Source organism: Neopelma chrysocephalum, unplaced genomic scaffold (assembly GCF_003984885.1).
Source record: "Neopelma chrysocephalum unplaced genomic scaffold, ASM398488v2 Primary Assembly neopelma1_74, whole genome shotgun sequence".
Classification (NCBI taxonomy): Eukaryota; Metazoa; Chordata; class Aves; order Passeriformes; family Pipridae; genus Neopelma; species Neopelma chrysocephalum.
In genome coordinates this window covers 6,934,539-6,955,261 of record NW_020897735.1, presented here as the reverse complement: position 1 = coordinate 6,955,261, position 20,723 = coordinate 6,934,539, and the positions used below count along the sequence as shown (strand labels likewise).

Below are 20,723 nucleotides of genomic sequence, written 5' to 3'. Positions count from 1 at the left end.
ATGTTTCCCCCACTTTGGGGGGACGTAGCCACAGGATGTGAGATGCTGAACGTGATCCTCCAAAAAGAAGAAGGATCTGTGCCTTGTAGAAACATTTCTGAACTCGTGTTTGTTCCCTCTCCTGGGTCTGGGCAGAATGTCAAAGCCTGCTCTGAGCTGGAAATATTTTAAGACTAGCACTCACTGGAGACCGAAACAATGGCAATTCTTCAGCTACTGAGGCTTTTATAAAAGGGCTTTTGACACAGAGGCTGCTTAGGGTTGGGCTTTTGGTTTTTATTTTTTAGCTGGTTTTCCTCCCAGAAAACACTGTGCCAGTGTCTGTGTGCGTGCTCGCGCGCACACTTTTGCGTGTGCAAAATAATCCCTCGGCTTCCAGGGGGAATGGCAGTCGCTGGGAATGCCCAGGAGGATGCCTCCAGCCCTGCTCCAGCAGGGAGAAGGCAGAGGCTCACACGGGATGCCACGCAGCGATGCAGGAAGAAAAAGACATTTTAGAGTAAATGTCAGCTTTTGCGTTTCTGGGTTTGGGGCTTTTTTTAAACACGTGGGTGGGACTTTTAATGCCCAGATGAAGCTGAGACGGTTTCAGTCTCCAGGGCTTATCCAGAAGATTCACACAAACACTATGGAAAGTGTCTCTTTGCTTAGGAGGATGAAATTTGACACTGCAGAGATTTTAACCCGGTATTTCAGCAAGGAGCCTCAGTGGTTAGCGTGTCATATCTGATAAAGGCTAATCAGCCCTCCTTCAGGCACCATTCAATTCTTATTTCCATCTGCTTCCCATGCAGATTGCATTATCCATGATATGTACTCACATGCAGGCAAACCAGTGTGAGTTTTGCTCAGCTCTGGTCTTCCCTGGACACAGGATAAACGGTGAATGATGGACACGACGGATCACACAACCAGAGCCCTTGCAACCAGCCCAGGCAGCCCCTAACCAGGTCTTCAGCACTGTTGGGAAACCAGTGTTATCCAGCACCAGTTTGCACTGGTGCGGGGATGGGATCCCAATGGGGAGCGGGTTTCCTGCACAGCCCTGCTGCCGCCTGCCCGCCCCAAGCTCAGCATTCCCTGGCCCTGGTGCCGTCCCACCCGGGCTCCTCTCCCTGCTCCGTGTCTGAAGCCTCCTCAACAATTATCCCCGTTGCTGTTTGTTCAGGCGATGTGGATTTAGCTCTCCAGCCTCATGTGCAGTGTGTGTATAGGGAAAGATAGATTGCCGCTACTTTCCAGTATAAATCACATTCCTTACAACACTCCAAAGTAGCATTTTCAACCTCAGGGTGCTAATAGGATCCAGCAGGAGAAAGAAATGTCAGCTAAGTAGCAGGCGCTGTTTGGAGAGTGCAATGGAGCTGATCCACAGCCCCGGGGCAAAAGGAGCAATCCCAGGGCAAAGGTTAAAGAGTTCAGGAGCACTTCAGCCTACTTAATTGCAACAGGGCTCTTACACGGTGCAAGATGGATGGCTCGAGCCGGGCAAGGGGGGCAGAGCGGGGGCAGCAGCATCACCCGCCGGAGGCACACGGACCGGGATGGAGGGATGGAGGGATGAAGAGGTGGAGGGACCACAGCCACCCCTCGCCCCTCGCTCCTCCCCAAAATGCTGCTGCGTGGCAAAGTGGCCCCGTGCCACAGCGGGACCCCCGGTCACCACCTCCACTGGGAGCCCATCCCAATCCTCGCCCGATAAATGGGAATTTATCTTGGAGCAGCTGATGCTGCGGAGGTTTTGCAACAGCTCAGCACAGCACTCACCCAGGCAGATAAATAACCAGTAGCGAGAATAACTCCGGCTGCCAAGGAAATGTTTCCTGCTCCCCTGAAAATCATAAGGAACGTTTTAAGGGGAAAGAAAGGGGAATTGGTTAGTGTTGCACATCTTGTCATTTTTCTTACAGGATTTGTTTTCTTATTTCCTTTTATTTTGAATCTTCAGAATGTGAACATGTTTTCTATCAGTCCCAAAGTGCTTCTGCTGGGAAGGTGCCTCAGATAATATTTTTAGAAGAGTTTTGGCTTGTTTTCTGACACATCTGAGAAATGTCATCAAAAGCTGATGTTTTGCATGGAAAAGCTCTTCTGCATTATTTTTTTTTTTTATCTAAAGAAAAAAATAGAATAAAAACATTTCATCCATTTCTCACAGGGAGGTTTATGCTGTTTCCCTGGTGATAAAAGCACAGGGCTGGCTCTTGAGACACATGCGTTTAATTCCCAGCTCTGCCGCAAACCCCCGCGATGACCTTGGACGAGCCACTTGGGCTCCGATCCGTACGGGATGGGATTTTTCCCTTAAAACTCCCGTTTGGCCTCTTCGACCGGGATAATGTCTGAAAAAAAACAACTCATTTCACTCGGGCCCCTGTTCTCCCACCCCATCGCCCACCCATCCCGCTGGGGATGCTGCCCTGCGTGGGTGCTCCCTGCATCCCGAAGCCCCCGCGGCGGCCGGGATGCGGAGCGAGGGCCGCGGATGCCCTCTCGTGGGAAGAGCCGGGCTCGGCCGCGCTCCCGATCCCCGCGGGAAGATGGATATACCCCCATGACCCTGCTCTGCCCAACCCCAGGCTGCTGCGGGTATCCCGATCCCCCCTAGCCCGCAGGACCACCCCCGATCCTCCCCGGGATGCAGCGCTGCCGCCGGGCATCACCGAAACCTTCCCAGGGCAAAACATTCGGCACACTTTATTGAGGAAAGGGGAGAGGAGGGCGTCCTGCCCGCCCGCAGGAGCAGCGATGGGGGCACCCCTGCTCCCAGCACCCATCCCACGAGGGTCCCGCATCCCCTCAAGCCCCGGGGGGCTCAGGAGAGGAGCAGGGCAGTAAGGACGCAGGGCAGCAGGAGGTGGCCACCCGCGAGGCCGGGGGGCGGCCGGGGGGCTCTGGGGGAGCCGTTGCAGAGGTCGGTGTCGCAGCAGTGGATGCGGACGCCCGGCAGCTCCTGCTGCTGGCAGTGGCGGGAGGTGGCACAGCCGCTGGTCAGCAGGATGCCCAGGACCACTGCAAAGCAAGCAACAGGGCGGGACGTCAGGGTGACGAGAAGAGTGGAGGGGGATGCTCTGCCAGCTTTCCACTGGGGGCAGGCCCTGCTTGGGGGGCTGCGAGGGCGGATTTGGGGTGTGAACATCACCAGCTCCACCCTGCTGCCCCACGGGTGGACTCACCGCTCTCTGTCTTAATGCAGAACCGGTGCTTGAAGCCCTGGTGGGACTGGGAGCAGGTGATCACCTCGGGGTTAGAGCACCCCATGTCCACGTTTTTGGTGCCAACCACGATGTTGCAGCCATAGCACTGGAGTCCAGACACTAAACAAGAACCGTAAGAAACACAGCTGGATTTTTCCAGGGGGTGGGGGGGTGGAAATGCTTCAACTCGTTCCGAGCTGCTCTCTAACGACGGCTTCGCAGCGCTCCCTGCCTTGCCAAGTCGCATTAAGCGCTGAGCCAAGAGCCCGGAGCTGCCCGTCACTTGTTTACCCGGTGGGCTCAAAAATACGGAATCATCTCCCACTAGAGGTCAGTGCAAAATCAGAGATTAGCCGGAGATTTGCGCTGGGATCAAACAGTGGGAACAAGGGAGCTTTGAAACAGGGGGTGTTAAGAGTAGGTGAAACCTCACAACGAACACCACTGTGTCGGGGCTCGGTCGCACTCAGAAACAGCTTTTCCCTTTTTCACCAAATTTCTCCAGGTTAGCTGTGCCCGTGCTGGAGGCACTCGCTCCAGAGAGATGGTTTCATCAGAATGGTTTGGTTTTCTCCCTGAACACAGTCCTGGTTTTATCACAGGTTCTATCAGGGAGGCAAACCAGCTCGGAAACAGAAGGGAAATCCTCGTTCAGAGCACTGTGACCCCGGGACAGTGGCCTCAGTGTGTCCCCAGGGCTTTGCACACTTGCACTGGCGGCAGCTCAGTCCTTCCCTGCAGGGTCAGCGACTGTGCCTGAGATTTGCTAGATTGGGAATTAAGCCATTTCTCAGGTTTCTTAAAAAAGAAAAAAACAGGAAAAAAAAAGGCCTCTAACAATATTAATTTACACTGACCACTGAGTTTAAGGCAACCTCTGTGTTGATGATCAGGTTGCACTTATTGCTGCCGTTACCTTTCCTCACCTCCAAATGCTGACCCAGAGCCCTTCCCGAGCCCGGCCTCCTCTGCTCCCACAGGGTTTTTGGGAGGTGGGTGAGACCCTCACACTGCCAGGCATGGTGAGGGGAGTCCCTGCCCCCAGCCAGACCAGGGAAGGGGAGTCCAGGAGATCCCAAATTCTGCCACACTGCCCTTTTGAACAAATCATGATGATTTCAGCTCTGTCCTAAACCCACCAACACACAGCTGTATTGCTTAGGGCAGTAACACCCCCAAATTCATCCTGAGGATAAAACACACCTGAACAACCAGGGTTTAGGGAGGATGCAAACCGGACTCCAAAGCATGGGGTACACACCACACCCCGGGAACAGCAGCACTTACCCTCTGGAAGGACAAACACCACGGTCATCAGAGACAGGATCCCATGGGCACCTCCAGGCATGTGTCTGCAGAGCATGGGGGTCAGCTCCTGGAGTCCACTCAGGGCTCAGAGGACGAACACCAGGGTCTGGGGGAGCGGGCAGAGGTTTCCTCTCCTCCGAGCTCTTTTTCCCAGCCCTGCTCGTCGCCTCCTCTTCACCTGCAAACCTCTCTGCCGGGATAAAGGGAAATGCCGTCGGTGCAGCAGGGCTCTGGCTGCTCCAAGCTTCTCCAGCCAGCCCCGTGGCACCCAGTCTCCTTATGTCGATGCTTAATTTCTCCCCTTTCCTCTTGAGAAATTCTCTGATTCTTTCAGTTCATGCACAGACCTGAGTGCGTATGTGCTACCCTCAGTTATTTCTGTCCTATTTCCTCTGTCCACGATCACTTCCCATTAATACCACCGTGCAGCAGCTCTTGGAGAGAAATTCTCCCTAATCAAGATTTAGTTTTAAATCCACTTCGAAATCCTCTAATTCAGTTGGATTAGGCAGAAGGGGTTTGGGGAGATGTATGGTTTTACTTTTTTTTTTTTTCCATCTCTTTTTCCTCTCTGAGCTGCCTCGTCTTCATGAACGGACCCACCGGCTTTCTGTGACATATTGTGCTATTTAAAGAGGGCAGGAATAATTTTATTAAAGAGAAGCAGTCAACTAATTTTAAATCCGAGACTTGAGATCCTCTAACAAAGTACAGCCCTGGGGATGGCCGTGGGGTTAAAGGGAAAACCTGGAGGAGAGAGAAGGTTTGAATGTACTGTGTGTATTTACATACAAGAAAACAGTTGCCTTAATAAAGCAGGGAGAGACCAAACAGAGCCAGCCCCAGGCTTGGATTGGCTCTGGAGGGAGCTGGGGCTGCCAGGGGCTTGGGAAGGGGATGGGAGTGCAGTGGAGGAGAGGACTGAGCTGTGACAGCTCTACGGGGCCAGGGTTGGACCCACATCCACATGGGACACCATGGATGTCACCAGCTGCAGGATCAGGCCCCCAGACCCCTGTTGGCTCCTCCACCACTGTCCCCACAGGCAAAGCCTCAGCTCTCAGCGGAGCTAATGGGACTTGGAGAGCTAATGCTTACTAATAAGAGAGCGCGACCGAACGCATGGGATTAAAAAATTAAAATGACAAAATAAGCTGCTTATGTAGCTCATCCAGCAACTGCCTGCCAGCAGCACCTGAAATCCCCCACCCTGGGCACCCCAGCCCACGGGGCACCTCCTCTGCCAGACACAGCTCCCAGACAGGCAGGCTTGGACCTAATCTCCAACAGCATCTTCATTAGCACGCATCCTTATCAATATTTCGCCAGGAGGCAGCACAAACTGGTCCAAGTAGGGGCATCTACAGCTCAGGAAGGGCAATTGGCACCTGGGAGATGCACCCAAGTAATGCAGCTCATGTATTCAAATCTCCTAAACCACCCACGGTGTCTCACTTGCCTCAAAACAATGTGATTGTAACAAATGTCTGACACAGTAAAGCCTGAAAGCCTGGAGGAGAAGGGATAAAACGCAGGAAATGGGATTGATTTAAAAGCATGCATAGATCAGAGCATTCAATAATGAGGGGAAACTAACTTTTAATCCCTTAATAAACTCATCAGTATCTGGAAGGGGCGGCCAGGAACAGCCTGGGCTCTGCAGCAGCAATGTAACATCCCTGGAAGTGTCCAAGGCCAGCCTGGACTGGGCTTGGAGCAACCTGGTCTAGTGGAAGGTGTCCCTGCCCATGGCAGGGGGCGGGAATGGGATGAGCTGTAAAGTCCCTTCCAGCCCAAACCGTTCTGTGACGCTGGGATGCGGCAGATGTTGCACAGCTGGCGGGGCCGGGGCCACGCACACCTCTGGGCACTGCACCTGGTTCCGCAGCCTCACCCGGCAAAGCGGCTCCTCTGCCAGCGGCACAGGGCACCGGCTGGTCCTTCTTGCCGGGAACCGAGCGGGAAGGTCTGCGAGAGCCGGTGGGGCTGAGGGATGTCACGGTGCACCAAAGCTGGGGTCGGTTTGGGATGTGGGATGCTGGGGGGGGGCGGTAATCCCGGTAGGAACATTAACTCCCAGCGCCGGTTTGAGGAGTTGCAGTGCTGATTTAGCCAGGTGTTTGTCTCATTTTATTCCTCTGGGATGCAGAGGAGAAAGGCCTTGAGAAAAGGGAAAAAAACCAACCCAACCTCTTCGACCGCTTCCACGTCTGGAACCTGTAACTCGTCATTAGCTCTGATGGAATTCGGAGAGATTTAACTTCCCGGGAACACGCCGGGAACAGACCCTCTTCCCTCGGCTGCGGGAGATTCTATCAGCAAATCTCGCGGGACACTCCTGCTCCCAATTTAAACCTGCGGGATACACAGCGGGGCGGCTGAACCCTGCGCAGATTAGGCGGGTCCGCCGGCAAATCCCTCTGGGAGTTCATCCCGCGGGCGGGCGGCTGGGAGCGCTCAGCGGCACCGCCCCGCGCTCCGCCCCCTCCGAGGCGGGACTCGAACCCGCGTACCCGGGGCCCGCCCGCCGGAAGCAGAAGTGCCGCTCCCCCAAACGGGGCCCGGTGATTGGGAGCGCGCCCGCCCGCCCGCCAGGGGGCAGCAAAGGGAATCGATCGGCTGCTGCGCTCTGATTGGCTGGAAGCGATGAATACATTAAGAAGGCAGGAGAACGCGCGCGTTTGTGAGGATTTTTTCAGAATTTTTAGTCATAGTGGAATCAGACTAAGTTCATAGTATGGGGAACAGAAAGAGGTGTCAAACTGACTGAAAAAACCCACGAATATATTCTCACTCTGTCCTATGTAGAAGTGGCTCGCTGAAGGTTTAAATAGCGACGGCAGCCACAGGCTAGGCGTGTTGTATGAAAGGAGAGAAGGTTAGCACTCCCCTTGATAAGGATGGAAGAGGTCCTAGTGGCCTGTACAACACACATACGGTTAAGGCACTGCCACCTACTTCGTGGCATCTAACCATGTTTTTCTCGGTTTGTTCTTTTTGGAGGGGCGAGGCGAACCTTAAAAAACCCAGCGGCTTTTGTCACCCCAGCTTCTCCTTTTCCCTCGGCCCAAACGCGCCCAGAAAACCAGAGCGCCAAAGAAAGAGCTCGCCCTCCCTCAGCCCGCTGCAGTGTGCCCCGTCCCCTCTCAGCCCGCACCAAACACAAAGCTACACCTCACCTGCTACAGCCCATCCACAAACCTTCTTTTCAGTGCTCTGCTTTAGGCAATCCCGGCCCTCAAACCACCACGGCCACGCCAGGCTGCATATAATTATAGCTAAGTAGAGCTCATGCCAATAGGCCCCAGCATTAATCCCAGGTGGGATATTAAGGATTTAAACATAACCCGTACAAAGAACAGCTTTCCAGCAGATCCTTTACATCAGGGCTCCACTAGCCCTGCTGTTCAAGAGATTTCCTCCTGATAGCAGGAAAATCATCTCCCTTCTCCATAGCTCTTTGGCTCAGAGGGCAGAGAAAGCCACAGCACAGCTGGGCAAAGCCACTCACACACAGAGACACAAGTACTATGCCAGAAAATATTTCTAAATCTACATTAAAATGCTCTGCTAGAGTAAAATACCCTCTTCTCCACACTGTAAAGCAGCACAGCCCCACCTTGCATTGAAAAGTTTCATTGGACTGCAAGAAAAAGACTGAAAAAAAATCACGGATCAATTATTTGAGCAGTGACACTCACCAAGTCTAGACACACAGTGTCCCTTCCTGGTGGTAATGAAAAGCTTCAAAAGCCAGTGATATTATTAATAGCCATTTTAGTACCAGCTCAACATGAACTCTATTTTTATATTTTAAAAAGAAAAGCTATACCTCATGTCTTGCAGCTCTTTTTCTCTGAGGGCAAAGCCAGGCAGCCTCGGGGCAGCACTACAGAGGTCTGTGCTGTAATTGATTTTGTGTTATTACCAAGCATGAGGTCAATACCAAAAAAAATGGATCTTTGCTTCACCGGGAACAAAACATCCCCTTCCAGCAGAACCCTTTGGGTGCAATAAACTTGTGCCTCTGTGCATTTCTTAACCAGCACAAGCTAAATCCTGGATCCCTGCTCAGCCTGCAAGGAAAGGGCAGCTGGATTCCTTTCCCCTTGGCTAAAGCTCTCTGGGAGGGGTTGTACTAATGTCTCTGCTGAGGACACCTTCACTTGAATCCCCTTATTAGACAAATTTTGACTTGTGTTCCTCTTTTTCTCCACAACTGATGTAAAACACCATGTTGCTGTTCCTCCTCCTCCCTCCCTGGAGCTGCTACAGAAACACTTCCCTCTAAAGGTGTTTTTAAGGGGAGCTTTACGGACACAGACACTTCACATTAGCACACACTTACCACAAACATACACATAAAATCCCACCTTTTTATTATGGCATATGGTATTTTTTGTTTGTTTGTTTTGAACGTGTAAATACCACATGGGTATGACAAAAAGGGAAAGAAATACCAACGCTGCGATAGATACAGAGTCATGCCATTAGCAATACAGCTTCATACGATGGATTTCCAAGATACAAAAGTCTGGGGTTTGTTTCTTTTTACATTGAAATAACTTTACAGTGTTCTGTGAGCATTGCTTTAGAACCAGAAGAGGAAAAAAAAAAAGAATTAAAGTATGCTGAGAACAACTACAAGCAGGATTCATTTTAATGGTTAACAGAAGAACTGTAACTTTGCTCTAGAACAGCATCTATTAAACACACGTAACAAGAGGTAAGCAACTATACAGAAGGTAAGAGGTTCCACCACAGGAGTCAAGTCAGGGGCAGGAAGAGGGAAATCTGGAACTGCATGGTTTTATTTGGTCACAAAGTTTGAGCTGAGTGTTTAAAATGAAGCACCCTTTAAAGATGCAGTACTCCTATTTAAAACAATACAGAAACTTCCCAAGAGACTAGAACCTACATTCTGAAAAACAAAAAAAAAAAATTTAAAAAAAAATTAAAAAAAAAAATTAGACATTTTAAAAAAATTCCACACATCTCTAGGCTCGTGACTTAACTTACTGGTACAAAGTAGGCTGGCAGGTCTTCCTGAAGCAGCATCAGTGCCCAGAAGCAATGCCACCATAAAGTACAGTATCTTTGGGGTGTCCAAGACAAGGCTGACACTTCTGACCCGACGTCAGAATGATCCATTTGTCTGCCAAAACATTAGGCAACAAAAGGAGACACTGCATCTTTATTTATTTTTTTTTTCCCACCACGTTGCCCGGCTCTAGCAGAGCTGAGACGTTCTCTTTGGGCCAAGACTAACAGAAACCACTTTGTCAGATATTCTTCAGGTTTCCTGCCAAACTGGATTTATGGGTGGTGTGGTTTTTTTTTTTAGTAATTTTTTTTTTAAAAAAAACACTTTTTTTTTATTTCCTGACAGTCTCTAAAGCAATCCTGGAACGTTTAACAGTCACTCTTCCACAGTTTAATTGTTTTGTCGTTTTCTAGCGCCGCTGACGCGATGATGTTTTCTGTTGGGTGACAGGCTGTCGAGATGACAACATCTAAGCAGAAAAGAAAAAGATATAAAACCACAATTATTTGCAGCAACGAAGTCTGGTTCGTGGCAGGCACTTCTGAAAATTAACATGTGTTGCTACTGTGTTTTAAAACAGCAAAGCCAAGTTATTATTATTAAAGCAGCAAAGCCGGGTTATTATTTCCTTGTAGCAGAATTCAACGCATTGTTTGTAAATATTTTACCACTGTTGCTCCTCTGTGAGACAAAATACAAGTAAGAAAGAATTAAGAGCAGTAGTTGGAAAGTGTCTGACAGGTTTCAAAATGTAAGAACTCTTTAGATTCTAGTTCCTGCTTATATCTTATGTCTCACACAGCTCATCAAAACCCAGGTCAGTCTTTTCTTGTCATGTAAAGTATTTCCAGCATCCCAGTCAATGCTTCAGAGCCTTGCACTGGCCTGAAAATGAAAACCTGCTGCCACTGCCCCCACTTACAGTCTAAATCAATGGAATACAGCCCAAACACAATGGAATACAGCCCAAAGCAAAGGACTGAGCACACTGAGATGTCACAGCACAGCCTCTTTTAGTTGGCAAAGTTAAAACTCTGCTTTTAAGACTCGGACTTAAGTATCCATCAGGTGACATCTCACCTCTGCCTTCAAGACCAGGCAGAGTCTGTCTGTCTGAAAAGTACAGACATTTACAGTCCACATCAGCCCTTATCCTTGACAGCTGCAGCTCTGGAAGGTGTTAACAGGCAATTCAAAGCCACTAACATGAGTCACTTAAATATCTTGACCAGGTCTGTCCTCAAGGAAATCTCTTTTGCAAGCTGATGTCAAAGTTCTCACAGTGAAAGAATAAAACGTTTCCAATGCCCATAAAACCCCTTCATAAAAAGGAGCAAACTCCCAGGGTTCAATTAAGCTTCAACCAGTCAAAAATTTATGGGTCTGACAGTGAAAACTAAACATCAGAGAGAAAATGCTCAAGCTAAGCCCTCATTACAAGCTGACATGAGGGATATCCCGTCAATAAACACAAAATCCTCTTCCACACCTGTGTGTCCTTGTAATTTCTGTACAATCTCTTTTGTCTGAAGGTTCCAAATATAAACCAGGTTGTCTTCTGACCCAGACACGATCCACTGGAGGGGCAGAGAGAAAACACAGTTATTTTAATCTTTCTGATCTGTAACAGTAAATATTTCATTGTCATCATATGAAAGGGAGAAAAAGTCAGGGAGCCTGCAATGGGAGAGAGGGCCCACCTAGAGGCACAGATACCTGTGAACCAGCACCCACCAAAGGAGGTTTCCAGCCCCAAACTTGTTTCATCTACAGAGAAGAGCAGTAAAAACGGCACACTGGTAAAAATAAAGAAACAAATAACCACCAACCTTTCCACCAGTAACAGAGAAATTGGCAAATATGCAGTACTTCTCATTTTTGTGTCCTGTGTATGTCTTCAGGCACTGGAAGTGAAGAGTCACAAGTCATTAATGCAGCTGGGAGGGAGTTTTTTCAGTCAAGGACAAACTCTTGGCAGAAAAGACTAAACATATCTGCCTTGTTTCCCACCCTGCCACTTATCTAGAGGATGCAGAGGGCATCTCTACCCTAGAACACAAAAAAAAATAAAGCTCTAAATTTGTCCCATTACCACAGTGAAAGAGATCAAAGGCAATGTATTGTTCAAAAAGAGAAAAATGCAGAAATATTGCTGTACTTAATGTCCCAGGACTATGTGGGAGCCAAATATTTTAATTTCTTTTCAAAGGCATCTTTAGCCAGAGAATCATAGAATAGTTTGAGTTTGAAGGGACCTTTAAAGGTCTGTCATGGGCAGGGACACCTTCCACTAGCCCAGGTTGCTCCAAGCCCTGTCCAACGTGGCCTTGGACACTTGCAGGGATGGGGCAGCCACAGCTTCTCTGGGCAACCTGTGCCAGGGCCTCACCACCCTCACAGTAAAGTATTTCTTCCTTAAATCTAGTCTAAATCTACCCTGTTCCAGTTTAAAACCATCACCCCTTGTCCTGCTGCAACAGGCCCTGCTAAAATCGTGTCCTCTCTAATAAAGGAGTACTAACACTTTTTTCTATAGTACTTATAAAATGTTAAACAAGTTCAAAAAGCACAAATGAAATCCAGGTTTTCCTATAAGCTTAGCCAAGTCTACATAGTGAGACTGAATTACCTTTCCTTTGCTGTAGTCCCAAAGTTTAAGAGTGCTAAAAAAAAAAAAAAAAAAAAAGAGAAAAACAAAAGATTTTAGTTCTTAGGGATTTTTTTAATCTGACAGTTTCTTATCAGCAGAAAAAAATTTCTCCACACCACATTCTTTAAAGTCTACATGGATCATTTTAGCCTGGCTTCAGAATGAAGGGTTAGTTAACCCCAAAGTATCAATTTTACTGCCACACCATTCATATTCTCCTCCATGAAACCCAGTATATATAAAGTCGTGTAGTAGCATTACTATGGCAACCAAAGAGCAGCAAAATAAAGTATTATCTGATACCCAACACTCAAAGCCTGTGTGCTTTTCTCTTTTTTTTCAATACTTACTTGTCCAAAGTTGCAGCTAATATGTATTTGCCATTTGGTGAGAATTTCACAAAAGACACAGGAGGGTTGTCATCATCTACAGCGAAATTAAAAGCATTATTAGTGCACAGCTGTATTGACTCACTGTCAAACTTCTTTTGACATTAATTTGTTGTTAATAGTTTCACTGAAACAGAATATCTGTGTCACAACAGCAAAATATAGAGCAAAGATAGGAAATATTTCTACTTACCAATCAGTGTTTTCAAGCACTGGCCTGATGCTGTATCCCAGATTCGACTATTAAAAACATACAACAGCCATTACTATTGGTTTTGAAATCTTTGTTCCAATTTCAACATTACAAATACAAAGGCTTTTTTTTAAAAAAAAAGTCTTTTTTTAAAATGCATAAGGTTTGAAGAGTGATGCAGACAAGAAATAATCACTTACCACAGTCCATCGTAGCTACTTGACACTATCAGGGATCCATCACGATTGAAATGCACCTGTAATGTTATTAATACTAAATATTAATTATTAAAAATCAATAACTTTACTGATGTTCATAAACATTTGATCTTTAAGTTCCACTGAAGTCCTTATCCTCCATCACTGACATGGAATACATGTTTCTTCAGAAGCCAAGAACACATGACCACACAGATACTCTGTGCAGACAGCATCAGCAGATTCCAACCTGGGGATTGTACCTTATCATTTTAAGGGCATGGAATTTAACCTCTTATGTAGCCACTTGTATGTTTTAAGGTCAGTTTATTGCCTTTATACACTTCAAAATACAGCTATTTTAAAGTACAACTAGTAAGGTATATTTTTGAGTGTGAAATATCTTCTATGCCAGGCAGAATGATCACATTACTGTAGCCACGATTCAACACATCCAAGGCTCAATTTTTTTCCAGTTTTCTCCATTTCAAAAGCATTTAAGAAATGAACACCTTTTTTTTTTGCCTTTCATTTGAATGGATATTGTTGTATTCTGAGTTTATTTCACCTGTTAAATGAATGAGATTTCAAACAAGAGCGTTCTAGGGAACAACCCTGCTCTGGACTTTAGTAATAGGTTGAAACACGAAGGCAAGAGACATCCAGGTTGTTCTCTTGAGCATCAGGAGACCACAAATCTGTGTCCCAGCATGACTGCCAGCCTCAGGTATGACTGGCACACCTCTGGTCCATTCACATTAACACCCAGGACCAAAATCCATACAGATCTCAGAGAAAACACTCTTCATTTCATTCCCACTGAGCAATGACCACTGGCAACAACCACAGCCCAGCCTCTACGCTGTGTAAGGGTTTGATAACAGTCAGAACACAACCTACTCCTCTAGAGAGGCAGGACAGGAGCTCTGCTAAACAAAATAAGCATGTTAGTGTGTTCATTTATCGTGAGGCACTTACAGCTGAAACTGGGTCAGAATGAGCAGGCAACGTCTTGAGGCACTTCCCTGTCTTCACATCCCATATCCTCACGCTTTCGTCAAACTGGAGGTGGAAGAAATGCACAAGGTGGTTTTAGTGAAGCACCTACTCAAGGCATGCAAGATGTTACAGCTTGGCTATGGCACGTGCTTCCCTCCAGCTGGATCAGAAAGCCCAGGACACAGGCACTGCACAGAGCAGGAATGACAGACTGGGAATAGCTCCCTGAACTCCTCCTCTCCGTGTAGGAAACCTGCACAGGTGGGTTAAGGGCTTGAGTATGTCCCCAGGCAAAGGCAGCAGTTCATCTAACTACAAGATGTGCATGTGGGGGAAGACAGAATTTAAATGGATTGGATGACTCATATTCTTTCGTTTTATATCATTTTCAAACCATGTACTAAGGTCTGACCTGCTCTGCAGAGGGTCCAGGTGATTAGAAGTCACATTTCAGTTAAATTAGGGTCTAGGTGATTAGAAACTCTAAGTAAAGTTGTATTATAAATTCTGTATTCACTGTTTATAAATTATAGTACATTGATTCAGCTTGTAGAAATCCTGTGCCATTCTAATCATAAATGTGTGCTGTTATTAATCATAATAACATGTTAAGAAAATAAAGGTGTAATTGTAACTATCATTTAGTGCTGCCATCGTTCTGCCAAGGATCCCTAAAGAACCTGTCTGTCCCTTTAGTGACAGGTGACAGAGTGTGCAGTACTTGCTTTCCACAAAGGAAAAAAAAAGATAAATAAATCACTCACTGAGCCAGAAACGATGAGGTTTGACTGAGGGTTGAAGTTGCAGCAGAAAACGTAGTTACTGTGCCCTTTCAATGTCTTTAAGCACTTACCCTGAAATAAAATTCCAGTTAAATGTACAGCACCCTCCAACACCATAAATGCATTCAGGTAAGCCACATTAAGGTTAATCACTGTGCAAGACATAAAGAAACCACCTCTATCCCCAGATTTAGATGGGCAGAGGACCAGCTACAACTAAACAGGAAAGAAAAATTTCAACCTATTTTTAATTATTGCAGATAAGGTGCAAACCCTTTGGGCTACTCAAGAGACCCAAGCAGTTTAACAGATCTAACCATCCCCCTCTTTCCAAGAGCAGAGGAGCCAGAGCTTAAAACTCTACCTCTCATCAAAGCACATCAGGCTGTCTCTCAGAAAAACATGAGTAAAGAAGCCAGCGTTGGAGAAAATGAAGGTAAATAACAATTTCTGCTCTTACCGAGCTTACATCCCATATTTTGAGAGTTTTATCATCGGAGGCAGAGACAAGAAGGTTGGAATCTGATGACCAAGCAACATCAGAGATTCCCTAAAACAAAGGAAAACAATTCTCTTCTCAGCTCTGTTTGTTCAGCGATACAGAAAAAATGGCAAACACAGACTGCATATTACATTCACAGCTGAAGCCTGAATGAAAACTCAGCCCTGAGAGCCAGGAATTCAGTGATTTCACTGGGTTAAGAGCTCCTTTAACACATGTTCATTTTAAGCTGAGCCATATACTCTGAAAACACCAATGACTTGTTCACACAGTTCTTACTGTGGCCACAAAACCCTTTGTTGGAATTCATAAACAAAATGCTATAAAAATTAATCTGAGTAAGTGGCTTTTCTTCATGACAAATGGCTGCTCTTTATGGTCTGAGTCCCCAAAGGCTGGGGTAGAAGATTCTAGTGGTTTTTCTATTGGTAAATCTTCATTTCTGCTCATAAAACTTCAGTGCTTGAGAAACTTTAAGAAACAAAACCAGAGGGTTTGGGAGTTGGTGTTTTCTTTAGAACTTCGCAGAATGAGTAAGTGTTGTGTTTATGTAGGCAAACCCACAAGAAAAATTCAGTCTCCTTAAAAGGCAAGTCATTTTGTTCCATACACAAAGGAAAGATGGAACAGGACGCAGTGTTACATGGATTTTCACCCAAGAATGCCCTGCCCCGTGTCTGAGGTGGGTTCTGCTTAAATTCAGGGACAAAAGGAGCTGCCTGGGCAGGGAGCAAGCAGGTACTCCATCATCAGCCTGCACTTCACCCATATTCCCAGCCCAACCCAGCATTACTCCAGCAATTCCAGGACTGTATAAACAAAGAACCACAAAGCAAGACTGAAGAACAAGCCTTTTACACGAGTCAAACTAACATGGAATAGAAACTTCTGGAGGAGGAGAAAGCAAAATTCTTTAGAAGTAAATTCATATAGCAACCCCTTTCCACTTACCAGTTTATGACCAGAGATTGTTTTCTCAAACTTGCCATCATACGCTCCCCAAATTTTAATGAGTTTGTCAGCAGCTGGAAAACAACGTGGCAGTTCAGAGATTAACACCACAGGCAGAGCTGCCCCTTCTAGGTGGGAGGAAATACAGTAACTCCATCTCTGCAGACACTGGGCAGTTCTCCCTCCCCGAGCAGACCTCCATAAATAAGGTGATATGGAATTGGTAAAGAACAGCTTCCTACAGGCCAGGCTGCAGCAGCTGAAGTTACATAAGCTGCCTGGAATGCAGAGAGTCTCCAGCAGCTTTAGTTTCTCTCATGACAACTTGGGTTTCTTACTTTTGTTTTGGATTGCCATTAGTAAAACAGTGCTGGTCCATGGGAATGCTGAAAGGCTTTTGTCCCAAAAAGAACTAAAATTACACCACAAGCTGGAATGAATTAATGGCTGCAGAAACCCAAACATATTATCCATGCTAACTTGCAAAACATACTCTGGAGAAAGAAGTTGATATTTGCCAGATGTAGAGGTTGGAAAACCTGGGCAAGGGAGAGAGGGGGACTCTTATGAGGACACTAGAACATAAGAATGATTTATACATGGCACACTGCGCTGGTCTTGTCAAGGCTGTTTGCAGTTAAGTCAAAGCCCCAAGTCATTCCCATGCCTGGAAGATGTTCCAGTGGCCCTTTTCAACTGCCCTTTTCCTTATACATGGATCCTCTCTGGATCACTGAGGGTCATCTAAACACATTTTCATGGGAAAGCTGTCAAATGCTGAACACCAAAAAAAAAAATATTATGAAATACCAAAGCTGACAGGAAGAGGACTTGTTCTATCACTTAGGAGAGCAAGAAGTGAAACACTATTTATAACAACCTTCTGCATTTCACTGGGGTAACCAAAGGCTCTGACTACCAACCACCACAGGCACACAGGACAGAAGCACATGGCCAGTCCTCTATATCACACTTACAGCCCAGCAGCACCTTCCTTATTTCCCAGAGCTCAGCTTTGCCTGGAGATACTGCACACAAAGTTTAATTTAAAAGCTTAAGCCATGTCTTTAGGGTCTCCTTTGCCCAGGGAAAGAACCCTGCTTGGTTTTGCCCATTTGCTCAATAAAGCAAGCTGAACGGGATTCTCCAACCTGGCAATGCAGAGAAGATCCAGTGTTCAAAGTAACAGAGCTTAAACAGCTCAAATCAGATTATTTCAAAGACTGGCAGCTTTGGTATCACTCTTTTAAGAAAAACCAAGGCACTACATCCCTTCTCTACCTGATGGAGGCAACACTAAAGACAGGCCCTTCTCCAAGGCTTATGTTTGCATGTTTGAGATGAGTTAAAAAGTAAACAATACTTACAGGAGCTGGCAAGCCACTCTCCATTAGGACTAAACTTGACTGATGACACTGCCTTTGTATGTCCTGCTAATGTGAACTTCAGAGCATAGTTTGGTTTTACTGGAGCAGGCTGTAAGAAAAATGCATGTGAATGAGTTAAATTCCAAATTTAGCATCTCATTACATTCCTCTTCCCTTCTAATTCCGAAAAACCAACGAAACAAAACAAGCTCCCTTTCTGTCTAGGGCCTTAATGATTCAAGCACAACACCAACTCATCCTTGATATGAATTCCATCCAAGCCAATAACAAACAGGTGAGAATAATCCAACAGTCCAACCACAAAGTGCTTGGCAGTTCAAAATAACACTCTTGGTTATTGATCCTTGCAGCGCTTTTAAGTGTTTGCAGTTTTCACCTCTATCATGAATTAAATCACAGGCCAACTTCTCCATGCCCCTAAAACCCCACTTTTACCCTTTCCACCCTTTGCAAAGGCTTCATGGTAAGAGAATATCATCTCCTTTGAGCATCTGCAGGCTTCAAAGAACCTGAATAACTGTTTCCCCACACTGCAACTATGATCACAGATTCACTGATTCTCCAGTCATCTCCAGGCATTTCAAGGATAGAAAAAACCTGTCTTTGTCATGCTCAGAGTGACAAGAAGCAAGAACTTCCTTAGGACCAGAAAGACCCCGAGCACTACAGGAGAGCCTGCACTCCATCCACTTTTCCCATAAAATCCTCAGGACAACAGCAGGAGCAGAGACATGGAGATCTTAATCTCCATGAGAATTCAAATCCTTAATTGTGGCCTGGCTGTTCAATATGCAGGTAGTTCCATGTGTATTTACAGGGATATTGTTTGGAGCCCCACACACACCTTGCTCTGATTGGTGGAGGAGGAAGGAGTAGATTGTGTTTTGGTGGATTCTGCATCTGGTTTCTTTTCTTCTGTTGCCATGGTTCTGGAGCTGGCAAATGAGACTTATGGGTGCTTGAAGGGGAGAATGAATGTGCTGCTTCAAAAGGCAGCTCTTGCCACGGAGAGGAGAACCGCACTGAAAGGAAAACCTGGAAGGAAAACAAAATATTCTCATTAGCTGTCAAAAAGATACTCAGCAGCCAGAAGAGTGAGATTGGTCTAAGTGCAGGTTGCCAGAAACAAGTGTGAAAACCCTGTTTATTATCTGTTGAGCAACACAGCAGTATTTTAGGCCTTCAGACCTACTCATGCACAAGGCCAAGAATCCAAGCCATGTCCTTTGATTGCTTCTTGGAAAGCTTTTTCCCACTCTGCCCCACTCCAAATAGAAATAATACACAATAGCTTTGAGGTGTGGCAGGGTTTCTATAACACATAACCCAAAACACTTTTAACAAGCACTTAGTACACAGTGAATACAAAAGTCTGCATGGAAGATGGAAGGAACAGTCCAAGGCCTTTTTATTTTATTAAGGTAGAGAATACAAGACCACAACGAAGACAAAAAATAGCCAGCGCTTCCAAAGCTTAAGACCCTGCTAGATTCCTTTCACCTCAAAATGCAAATATTTTGGTCTCATATTTCCCTCCTCAACAGTTTGACCATCAAACTATGCCCTTCTACACCCAAGACTTCCCCCTGATTGGAAGCAGCCTTGGATCAGTCCCTCCAGACTCCGCTTTCTGTAACAAAACCTGATGGAGTGCAGTGCCAGGATTTGGTAATCAGGGCTGATGCTGCAGAGGAAAGAAATCTCCACTGCAGCTCAGCTACATTTCAGCTCAGGATCAGAATCACCCCCAGCTCACACTGTCAGGATTTGCCTTCCAAGTGCGCTCACAATATCCCAGCACTGCTGACTCTCTTTTTGCTGGTGGCAGCACATTTGGGAGCAAAAGCATTTGCTCTCAGGATCCACTGGCATTCCAAGCATCTCCTTCCCGGGAGGGCGCAGACCAGGGCGCTACCAGTTGCCTGCGGGCAGTGCCCAGCCTTGGGCAGGGCAGGGGAGACCAGAGAATCCCAGGATGGGCGAGGTTGGGTTATCCGCTCCCACCTCCCTGCCTAAGCAGAGCCATCCCAGAGCACATGGCACAGGATTGCGTCCAGAGTATCCCCACTGAGGAAGACCCCACACCCTCCCCGGGCAAATCTGGGGGGAGCCACGACGAGAAATTAAAGTTTCCTAACACGGATCTGCTCCTTTTCACATGGAGCTAATCTGAGCGTGCATGGACACCGATTGCCTGGCCCTAGGGGGGGAGGGCTCCATCCCCGGGGGGGTTTCTCCATGCCCGAGGGTCTCTCCATTCCTTTGGGAAGCAGCTCCATTCCCGGGGGAGGGGGGGCTCCATTCCCGGGGGAAGGGGGGGGTGCTCCCAGCACATCCCAGCGCATCCCCCGCCGCCAGGCACGCGGTACCGATAACACCCCTCAGCCTCTCCTCTCCTCCCAGGCCCCCGAACGCCCCTTCCCTGCCCGCCCTCGCTCTGGAAAAAGGGGGTGTGGGGATCCCAAATTCTGGAAGGCGGGGGGGGGTCTGGAGGTGAGGGGGGCCGGGCGGGAAGGGGAGCGGAGGGGAAGGGAGGGGACGGGAGGGGAGGCGGCGGCGCCGCGCGCGGGCAGCGGCCGTGAGGGGAGAAACCCCCCCCCGGGGCGGCGCGGGAGATGGAGAGGCGGGAGAGGAGCCCGGAGAGGAGCCCGCCGCCTGCTCGGTGACTTACCGGGGGGGATGGGGAAGGGGAGGAGGAGGACGAGGAGGAGAAGGAGGAGGAGGGGGGCGGCCGCCGCCTCCTCCGCGGCGAGGAGGGAGGAGCGCGGCCGCGGGAGGGGAGAGGGGGGGACGCGGCGGCGGCGGCGGGTCCGGGTCCGCCACAGGCGGGGAAGGCGGGCAGGGCGCCTGCGCGGGGCGGCGCGGAGGCCGCACAATGCCGCTCTCTCCCGGGAGCGCTACGGCGCGGCCCGAGAGCCAAAAAGAGCGCACGGGCGGCGCCCCGGCCCGCCCCTTCCCTCCCTCCCCTCCTTTCTTTTCCCTCCCCTCCTTTCCTTTCCCTCCCTTCCCTCCCTTTTCTCCTTGGTTTTCCCCTCCCTTCGCTCCCGCTGCTGCCTGTGCCGCGTGGCCCCCGTGGGGTGCGGGTCGCGTCCAGCCCGTGTGGGAAACAGGGTCGCGTCCATC

General features: G+C 47.9%; 3 protein-coding genes and 1 non-coding gene across 6 annotated transcripts in view; 2 read left to right on the top strand and 2 right to left on the bottom strand.

Moving 5' to 3' along the window:
• Positions 1–2,595: 2,595 nt before the first annotated feature.
• LOC113969560 (ly6/PLAUR domain-containing protein 1-like) lies at positions 2,596–6,995 on the bottom strand. 2 transcript variants are annotated; one of them, XM_027687427.1, is made up of 4 exons: positions 6,696–6,995; positions 4,485–5,252; positions 3,177–3,317; positions 2,596–3,012 (listed from the first exon to the last, which is right to left on the bottom strand). In XM_027687427.1, exons 2-4 carry the CDS (start codon positions 4,558–4,560, stop codon positions 2,816–2,818), a joined length of 414 nt encoding a protein of 137 aa, XP_027543228.1. In that variant the 5' UTR covers positions 4,561–5,252; positions 6,696–6,995; the 3' UTR covers positions 2,596–2,815. The 2 variants fall into 2 exon arrangements, with proteins under 2 accessions (XP_027543228.1, XP_027543229.1); XM_027687428.1 differs by lacking the exon at positions 6,696–6,995 and adding an exon at positions 6,400–6,466.
• Positions 6,996–7,361: 366 nt separating this feature from the next.
• Positions 7,362–7,489, top strand: LOC113969846. Its single transcript, XR_003534948.1, has one exon. It is a non-coding gene; the product is annotated as a U6atac minor spliceosomal RNA (small nuclear RNA).
• Positions 7,490–8,861: 1,372 nt separating this feature from the next.
• Positions 8,862–20,358, bottom strand: WDR5 (WD repeat domain 5). The gene is made up of 14 exons (XM_027687425.1): positions 20,272–20,358; positions 18,445–18,635; positions 17,580–17,688; positions 16,213–16,286; positions 15,220–15,309; positions 14,742–14,831; positions 13,957–14,040; positions 12,982–13,037; positions 12,782–12,828; positions 12,550–12,625; positions 12,179–12,212; positions 11,379–11,453; positions 11,039–11,126; positions 8,862–10,018 (listed from the first exon to the last, which is right to left on the bottom strand). The coding sequence occupies exons 2-14, from the start codon at positions 18,523–18,525 to the stop codon at positions 9,918–9,920; spliced, it is 1,005 nt and encodes a 334-aa protein (XP_027543226.1). The 5' UTR covers positions 18,526–18,635; positions 20,272–20,358; the 3' UTR covers positions 8,862–9,917.
• BRD3 (bromodomain containing 3) overlaps positions 20,151–20,723 on the top strand; it is a 45,535-nt gene continuing 44,962 nt past the window's right edge. For both annotated transcript variants that reach the window (XM_027687422.1, XM_027687421.1), the window contains exon 1: positions 20,151–20,262. The gene's annotated coding sequence lies outside the window, so the exon portion shown is untranslated. The remainder of the gene's footprint in view (positions 20,263–20,723) is intronic.